This window comes from Cyprinus carpio, chromosome A21 (genome assembly GCF_018340385.1).
Source record: "Cyprinus carpio isolate SPL01 chromosome A21, ASM1834038v1, whole genome shotgun sequence".
Classification (NCBI taxonomy): domain Eukaryota; kingdom Metazoa; phylum Chordata; class Actinopteri; order Cypriniformes; family Cyprinidae; genus Cyprinus; species Cyprinus carpio.
The window spans coordinates 11,753,050-11,761,790 of NC_056592.1; the positions used below are offsets into that span (position 1 = coordinate 11,753,050).

Consider the following 8,741-nt stretch of genomic DNA (forward strand, 5'->3'; position numbering starts at 1 on the left):
TACTGATAACAGGCATGTGCTTAGAAAAGCATTTATTGTAATGCATCTTTCAGCAAAATAGAAAAAATATAGAATACAATAAATGTAAGGAAAAGCACAAGTAGCGTTATTTTGCATTGGTCTTATGGCTGTTTATTTGGTGATTTTAGCGAGGGCTGCTGCTCGTCTCTCTGTGTTCTTGAACAGAGCTCGAATAAGGCTCTTCATCTCATTACAGGAGAACTCCGCTGCCAAAGGACCTTTCCCCTCTGCCCACCTAAATAAGAAGAAAAATGTTTAATGTGAGCTAAAAATCCTAAAAAAAAATTAATGAAACGCTAATAAAGCAATTACAGACAAGATCCCATAAAATGAACCATATATAAAAGATTAAGTGTATCACCTGTCCACTATCTCCTGTAGATTAGCATTCAGCACCATGGAGATCTCTTTTAAGGTCATCCATTTCTTAACATAGACTGGAACCTCTTCTTGATATTTTTTGTTCTTGTTTTCATCCGGCAATGGATTGAACACCAGCGGCCCTTCCTCTATGATGGTTTGACACAGTGTTCGCAGTCGCTCACCATCCACATTAGAGATGTCCTGGAAAGAGAGCACTTTGTTTACACCTCAAACAGTTAAGTGGTGTCCCCAAAAACAACAACAACAACAACAACAACAACAGCAACAGCAACAGCATTATGTATTGGCTTACCTCCAACATCATAATTTTATTAATCAGCTCTGATATTGCAGTATTGAGGAGAGTTCCAATGGCTTTGCAGTATATGTTTACAGGCAAGACATCTTGCCAAACTTTTCCCAACCTCCTCAGCTGATGAATTACCTAAAATAAACAATAGCAATGAAACATCAGTGACAAGCACTCTAGGCACAAATATGCTTATATACTAGTATCTTAATACAAGTAGCAAAACCCTCTAACATACAAACAATCACAATCATCCAAGTTTGTTTGATCATACCTGTCTGATAGCCTTGCTGGCTACAGAGTAATTGTCTTCATCATCCAAGTTGGAGAAGTTCCGTGCAGTGGACAGTCTCTCCAACATCTCAGCTTTTTGAACGTTCATTTGTGCCACAAAGCACCGAGCACCTTGTTTAAAAAAACAAAACAAAAACAAAATAAGCATCTCATCTTGAAAATTGCTATGTACACTACTGTTCAAAAGGTTGGGGTCGGTAAGATCTTTTTATTTATTTTTTTGTCTCTTATGCTCACCAAGGCTGCATTTATTTGATCCAGTAATATTGTGAAATATTATTATAATTTAAAATGACTGTTTTCTATTTGAATATGTTTTAAAATGCAATTTATTCCTGTGATGACAAGGCTGAACCTTTCAGAAACCATTCTAATATACCGTTTGGTATCATTTAATTTTGAAATGAACTGCTGTAATGCTGAATAAAAGTATTCATTTCTTACTGACCAGTTTGAACAGTATCAATGTCAGTGTGCCCTCACCTAGTCTTCTGAAGCCTGGGACCAAGTCTACGAAATAAGCCACTCCGTCTTTCAAAGGAAGGTGAGGTTTAAACTGGAAACCCAAGGTTAAAAGGTGGTGAGCGATGAACATGCAGTTATTGTGTTGGATTGCAGCCAAGTGAGGCAACTTCAGGAAGTTGTCCCTAAGTTATGAAAACAGAATCACATTAAAAAAAATATATAGCATACCAAGAAAATTGATATCTTAAAAAAGTACACCAACAGTATACCAAGAATACTGCTAAAAAGACATCAACTTACTTGTGATATGTAGGCACAACATCATAGAATAGGTGAAAAATGTTTCGGACAGTGTAGAAAAGCTGGACTGCACTGCAAGAAAAAGACCACAAATTTATGAAGTTCAGCAATATAACATATCTTAATTGTACAGTCATGGCCAAAAGTTTTGGAAGTGACATAAATTTTGTTTTTTGCAAAGTTTGCTGCATAAGCTGTTGTGGTGTTCATTCACATTGTTTCTAGATTATTGTGTGATCAGTTGCATTTTAAATAATTGCTAAAAGCTTCATTGACCAAAAAAAAAAAAAAAAAAAAAAAAAACCTTTTCACAAAAAAACGATTTTCACTGTTTTTTGATCCTGACAAAAAATGACCAGTTGACATTAATTGACTAATCATATCAGCAGCACATGTGAAAGTGTGAATGGGTACTACTCAAATAAAATCACTATTATACTAATTCGATTGTAAGACTGATTGCCATAAAACGAGGGAAGAAGCGCTTCCAATCACTGAGTTCTTGTTAGCAATGGTTACCTCCAAAAAAAAAAAAAAAAAAACACGTGCAGCCATCATCGTTTTGCAACAAAATGGCCTCACATGCAAGGAAATTGCTATAAAAAATATTGCACCTGAAAGAACCATTTACCGTATCATCAAGGACTTCAAGGAGAGAGGTTCGACTGCAGTGAAGAAGTCTTCAGGACGTCCCAGAGTGTCCATCATGCGCTAGGACCGTCTCCTCTAGTCAGCTACAGAATCGTGTCTCCAGCAGTGCAGAGCTTGCTCAGGAATAGCAGCAGGTTGGTGTGAGAGCATCTGCACGCACAGTGAGGCCAAGACTTTTGGACAATGGCCTGGTGTCAAGAAGTGCAGCAAAGAAGCCAATTCTCTCCAAGAAAAGTGCAAGGACAGACTGATTGACAGACAGTGACTTCTTCCAACGATCCATGAGCCATTTGGTGATGATCCGTGCATTTTCCAGCATGATGGAGCACCATGTCACAAAGCAAGAGTAATAAAGTAGCTTGAAGATCATTACACTGAATTTTGGATCCGTCGCCAGGCAACTACCCGGATCTCAATCCCATAGAGAACCTGTGGTCAGTCCTCAAAGGAGAGTGGACAAGCAGAAGCCCACAAATTATGATCAACTCTGAGAACTAATACGGCAAGAATGGATCGCCATCAGTCAGGATTTGGCCCAGAAGCTAATATCCAGCATGCCAGAGCGAACTGCAGAGGTTGTGAAGTACAAGGGTTGACAATGTAAATATTGACTCATCATATTTTTTTGCCAATAAGAGCCTTCAAAACTTATGATATGCGTTTATTTTTCAGTATACCATAGAAACATGTGGAAAAATAATCTACAAATACTGCAGCAGCAAACTTCGCAAAACACAATTTATGTCTCTGCCAAAACTTTTGGCCATGACTGTAGTGCCTGTAATGCATGCCTCGTACCATTGGGGGGAGCTGCCCACCACCTCAGACAGAGTCTGAATGGCAAGCTCCATTAGCTGCTGCACTGACTCACTAATGCGACACACGGGTAGACACAAAGTGCTGGGACTCAACTGCTTCTCGTTTTCCAGGCTCTGCTGATCATAATGGGCACTTTTCTTACAAGACTCCTTCCTCTCCTTCTCTCCTCCACTGGGACTTGGTAGTTTAGGGATAGAGAGTTTATACTCTGGAGTGATCTGGATGAGAAGAGCATATAGAAGCCTTTAACTAAAAATATTTTATAGCTTAATTAACATAAGAAAATTTAAACATTAGAAAGGTCTTACTTTCACTGTGTTGTGCATCTCAGACGTCATCAGTTTCCGTGCAGCCACAATGACATCTTGGCATTTTTTGCTTGCGAAGTGGCAGTTGATGTTCCTGGCGTATTTTAAGAGGTCTGTTGAGTCCCCTGCGAGGTAGCCCATTTCTTTCAGACTGCTCTCAAAATCTTCTGTCTGTTTAATGACCTGACAATACAATTGAATATTGTATTACAAAAAATGCTGCACAGTTGTCATATGCTGACAGACCCTTGCAGTCTTACCTCGCTATACTCGGCTAGCTGACTACTGTTAGTCGGTATGGAATGAACCAGGCATTCACGAATGATGCATTCAGACATCTCCTCCCATATCAGGTCTCCTAAAATCTCAGACACTTTCTTTTCATCTATAGACACATCTGAAGAAAAAAAATAAAATCAGCCTACTTCAACCTTTTTCAAGACTGCCTGTTGGATACAATGACATACTAGGGACCCACATTATATATTGTATAAAAATGAGTTTTTATGCCTTACCTATGATAATATGCATATAGTACCATAACACTTAAAGGGTTAGTTCACTACACAGAACGAAACAAACATGGAAGCTTGTGCATGCTAGAATTATGTTGACTTAATATTATATTAATATTGTATTTTTTTTATTATTAAGAGATTATACAAAAGGACCCCTATCATAGTGTATGCGTTTAAATAATTAGTCATGACTACAATGTCTATGGTTAAACAGAATCGATGTTTTTTTGCTTTATGGATTTCTAGACGTACCAAAAACGTGTTCATGTAGTGTTTTAAGCACTGTGAGCACTTTGGTGTAAACCTGGCTGGGATCTGGATGATCTGCTTTGGTTTCTGTACACTGCAGGCTCAAGACTGTCTCCTGCTCCGCCTGACTGCTCACTTCCACCACCAACGAGGGGTATAAGATCAGAGGCTTCAGCATGTACTTAAACAACACTTGCCCTAAAGGATTTACAAAGAGTCAGGCAGTCAAGTAACAGACCAAAAAGTAAACAAATCAGTCTGGAGGTACAAATGGGCTAGAACACCAAACATATTCTTACCAAACAGTTTAATCTTTTTATGAAGCTCTCCTTGAATGGAGAGGGCTTGGAGAATGCTGGGAAGAAGGGCATGTGGGACAGATTCATCTCCCTTAGAACCTCCTCTGTTCAAATGAAGTGCTGTCTTCAGGAAAGACTTCACACTAGTAAGCTCAGCTAAAAACAAAATAGAAATCAGAAGAAATTAGACAAGCAAACAGAGGCAGAATGTTTTCAAAGAAACCACTTTTCTCTATTCAGACACCAGCGACAGATTTTTTTTTCCCTCCATATTTTCATGTATATCTGAGTGAAACAGATTATGAGAAAATAAAAGAAAAATGTAGGGCGGGACTTGGTTCGATCCACTGGTTGTTGATTGGATGGTGGCATATCTGACTGCGAGCTTGCATCCAACACAAATAAAAGAGACATACCAAAAAAAACTATGCGTTTACCCTAAATGATTGAGAAGTCTGGCATACACCATCAGAGACAAGTCTGTCATTTGACTGGAAAATAGAGTTATGACATTCTGATTAAAAATTAGAAGATCAAAGAAAAGTTTAAAAATGAAACATGGGTTTAAAAAAAATAGAGAGGGTGAATTTTCATTTCATGCTGACTTTAAAGTAAAATAGAGTTACTTTTAGTGGAAGGAAGCTTCCAGACTGCCAGTTTCTGCCACTCTTCCCCAAGGTGGTAGATGAGATTCTCTCTCTGTATTGTGATCTCTGAGCTGAGGGCATGAACTAAAGGCAACTCTGTGTCTTTCCAGGCTTTCAGGGCATCGACACTAGCTCGTGCCTGTATAATGCAAGTAGGAATATGTAATTAAGACATTTTATAGTAATTCATAGGGCTGCTAATCGAACAAAATGCTATTCAAAATATTACATGAAATGACAATAAATTAATACAATTCTGAGAAATTTCTTTTTTTATATATATATAATTTAATACATTAAATAAACCTGTTAAATTCACAGGATGGTATTATGATTTAAAGGCTGAATGTGACTTACCTTTCCATGTTGCTTGGCTGCAACCACATAATTCTTTTCCTGCAAGGCCCTGTGATACTCCTCTATTGCCGTGTCAAATTAAAGAGCATAATAAAATAATGAAATAATGTTTCTCTTACTCAAACCATGTGCCTGAACTTATGTAAACAGGCAAAATACTGTGGGCTGTTTTTTACATAAACATTTACATCACAAGAATGCACATACTTTAAGACATAAATCTAGCTTTATGGTTAGAAAATCCTTTAAGTATATAGAAAATCCTCTAAGCCTATACAAAAATCCCAGAAGCATTACCTCTTGGAGATGCTGGAGTAAGTCTATAACTGCAGTGTTTTTCTCCAGCTGCTGTTTAAGCTTAGCATACTCTGTAACGGCATCATGGAGGTTCTGCTGAACCTGTAAATGTAAACACTTAGTTTACAAGGTAAACTACTAGAAGAGCATTCTCAATTCAGCTCCATAATAAATCAAACTCCATAATTGTTTATTAATAGTAAAATAAAGGTACCTCATTCTCAATGCAGCTTTTTAATAAATCAATATCTTTGGAAACTGATTCAACCTGATCCAAAAGCTCCTCTGCTCCCTCCATACTGGGTATAAACTCAATATATTTTTTATTTATCATGTCTGTAACCTCTTCCTGTAAGGAGAAAAAGATAGGAGGTTAAAACTCTAACACAGAAACATAAAACAGTAATAAATACAAGCTTAAATACAAAAAATATAAATATATAAAAGCATAAAATCACTATACTAATATAATAATATATATATCGATAAACAAACTGATTTCTTCAATTCAGATAACAAATATGAAGCATAAGACATATTTGATAAATTTAATTACATTACAAAAAAAGCTCTGAATGTGTGATATAATGAGACAAATATCGCAAATCACAAAATACAATCAAGAATGAAACATAAAAAGGCAAGATTGATGGGTAAAAATAAGAACCAAGACAAATATTACACTTATCACTATTAGCACTGTCTCAGGACTGGAAAGAACACATTGTTGCATAAAATGAGGTTAATAACATTTAATCTGTCTAAAGTAAGAGATTAAACTGGCACTGAGAGGCAATGATATCAGGGGCATTCTAAAACGCTTAACGTGAAAAATGCTTAATGTGGCTTAACGTACCTAAACACAGACCAGGGAAACCCAAATTTTTGTCAAACCTTACTTGTAATAAACACTAACTACTGTCAAATGAACGAGCCCTTACTCCACAGATAAAGTGAATAATATCACATTAAAGTGTTATTTTGTCATTAATCACTTAAGTTAAGTTACCCCCATGTCGTTCCAAACCCCTAAAAGCTTTGTTCGTCTTCGGAACAGAATTTAAGATATTCTGGATGAAAACCGGTAGACCTGAGACTGTCCCATAGACTGCCAAGTAAATAACAGTGTCAAGGTCCAGGAAAGTATGAAAAGCACCGTCAAAATAGTCCATCTGCCATCAGTGATTCAATTGTAACGTTATGAAGTGACGAGAATACTTACTGTACACCAGAGGTGCCCAACCCTGCTCACAAATCTGGCGAGTACTGTCCTGGAAAGTTCAGCTCCAAACCCTAATCAAAACACACCTGAAGCAACTAATTAAGGTCTTCAGGCTCACTTAAATTAAAGGCAGGTGTGTTTGATTAGGGTTTGAAGCTAAACAATGCAGGACAGTCGATCGCCAGGAGCAGGGTTGGGCACCCCTGCTGTACACAAAGAAAACAAAAATAATGACAAATCTGACCAGTACGCAGATGGCTTACGCTCTTCTGTATCAGCCACGCCACTAGGATACATTTTTACGTGTATTTACACTTTGGTTTGAAAGCAAACAGCGCAGCTGACATATCTGAGCAAACGCCGCCTGCGTACTGCTCAGATATGTTTGTTTTCTTTGTGTACAATAAGTATTCTCGTGGCTTCATAATGTTACGGTTGAATCACTGATGGCAGATGGAGTATTCTGACGACATACAAAAACATACTTTCCTGGACCTTGGACAGTTATTTTACTTGCACTGTCTATGGGACAGTCTCAAGCCTACCGGTTTTCATCCAAAATATCTTAAATTGTGTTCCGAAGACGAACGGAGCCTTCACGGGTTTGGAACGACATGGGGGTAACTTAACTTAAGTGATTAATGACAAAATTTTCATTTTGGGATGGAGTATCCCTTTAAGCGTTTTAGAATGTCCCTGATATCAGCAGCATGACACGTCAGCCAGACAGTGTCACATCAATACCCCTCTATTCACGATTAAAACACGAATTAACACAGCGCTCATTGTCCAGCGAAGCTTATTACACGTTTACTATTCTTAAATGACTTTATATGCCATGAGAACGGCGTCAGCCGCACTTTGGTTAACAATCAATGTATGCTAACATTAGTACCAAAGAGTCAGTGTACAACCAAACAGAACAATCGCCTTTTATTTAAAGTCTAACGTTATTGAATTGAACATTAATTATTTTTTAGCGTCAAGTTAACTTAAATTGGGGTTTGACAGATGATAGCTGACTTAACTTCACTGTTTACCTTCGTTTCTTCCACCTTGCGTGACAGTTTGGAGATTTTGCAGGCGAGGTCATCTTTCTCCAGTTTTCCTGAGCTGGCGAGCACTTCTGTCACAAACGACGACATGATGATAACGCTACAGCCAGTCCAGTGAACGCGCAAGAATAGTTTACCACTTCACGCCACAACCCGCCATACACCGCGCAAAGGACGCTGGGAGTCTGAGTCTGTTGGAAGGGAAAAAAAAGCTGTGTTGATTTTAAAAAGGGGCGATTAGAAATGCTCGCTTGCTCTTCAGCGAGGTGCTTTTATACTATAAAATTAGGCCATTCGATCATTGCATTAGGACAGGTTATAGACGAGACTGAAAAACAATGAAATGTATTGACTGTTTATTTTGTCTTGTCTGTTTTAGTGGATGTACAATAATTTCATTTTCACTTCAAGTTAGACTGAATGTGAATTCTTGGTAAACCATTAGAAACACACTTTAAATATGAAAACAAATTGCATTGAATAATAATGGTGGAGAAACAACCAAAACAGCAAAATGACATTTAGACATTAGATTGTTTTTGAGAAACATTAAAACCATTTTGTGT

General features: G+C 37.6%; 1 protein-coding gene across 1 annotated transcript; it reads right to left on the reverse strand.

The window, feature by feature from the left end:
• Nucleotides 1–17: 17 nt before the first annotated feature.
• Nucleotides 18–8,358, reverse strand: zw10 (zw10 kinetochore protein). Its single transcript, XM_042710872.1, has 16 exons — nt 8,161–8,358; nt 6,113–6,247; nt 5,899–6,000; nt 5,602–5,679; nt 5,224–5,383; nt 4,598–4,753; nt 4,302–4,496; nt 3,792–3,928; nt 3,532–3,714; nt 3,203–3,441; nt 1,754–1,825; nt 1,472–1,635; nt 969–1,099; nt 698–829; nt 383–585; nt 18–256 (listed from the first exon to the last, which is right to left on the reverse strand). The coding sequence occupies exons 1-16, from the start codon at nt 8,263–8,265 to the stop codon at nt 133–135; spliced, it is 2,316 nt and encodes a 771-aa protein (XP_042566806.1). The 5' UTR covers nt 8,266–8,358; the 3' UTR covers nt 18–132.
• Between the last annotated feature and the right edge of the window lie 383 nt (nt 8,359–8,741).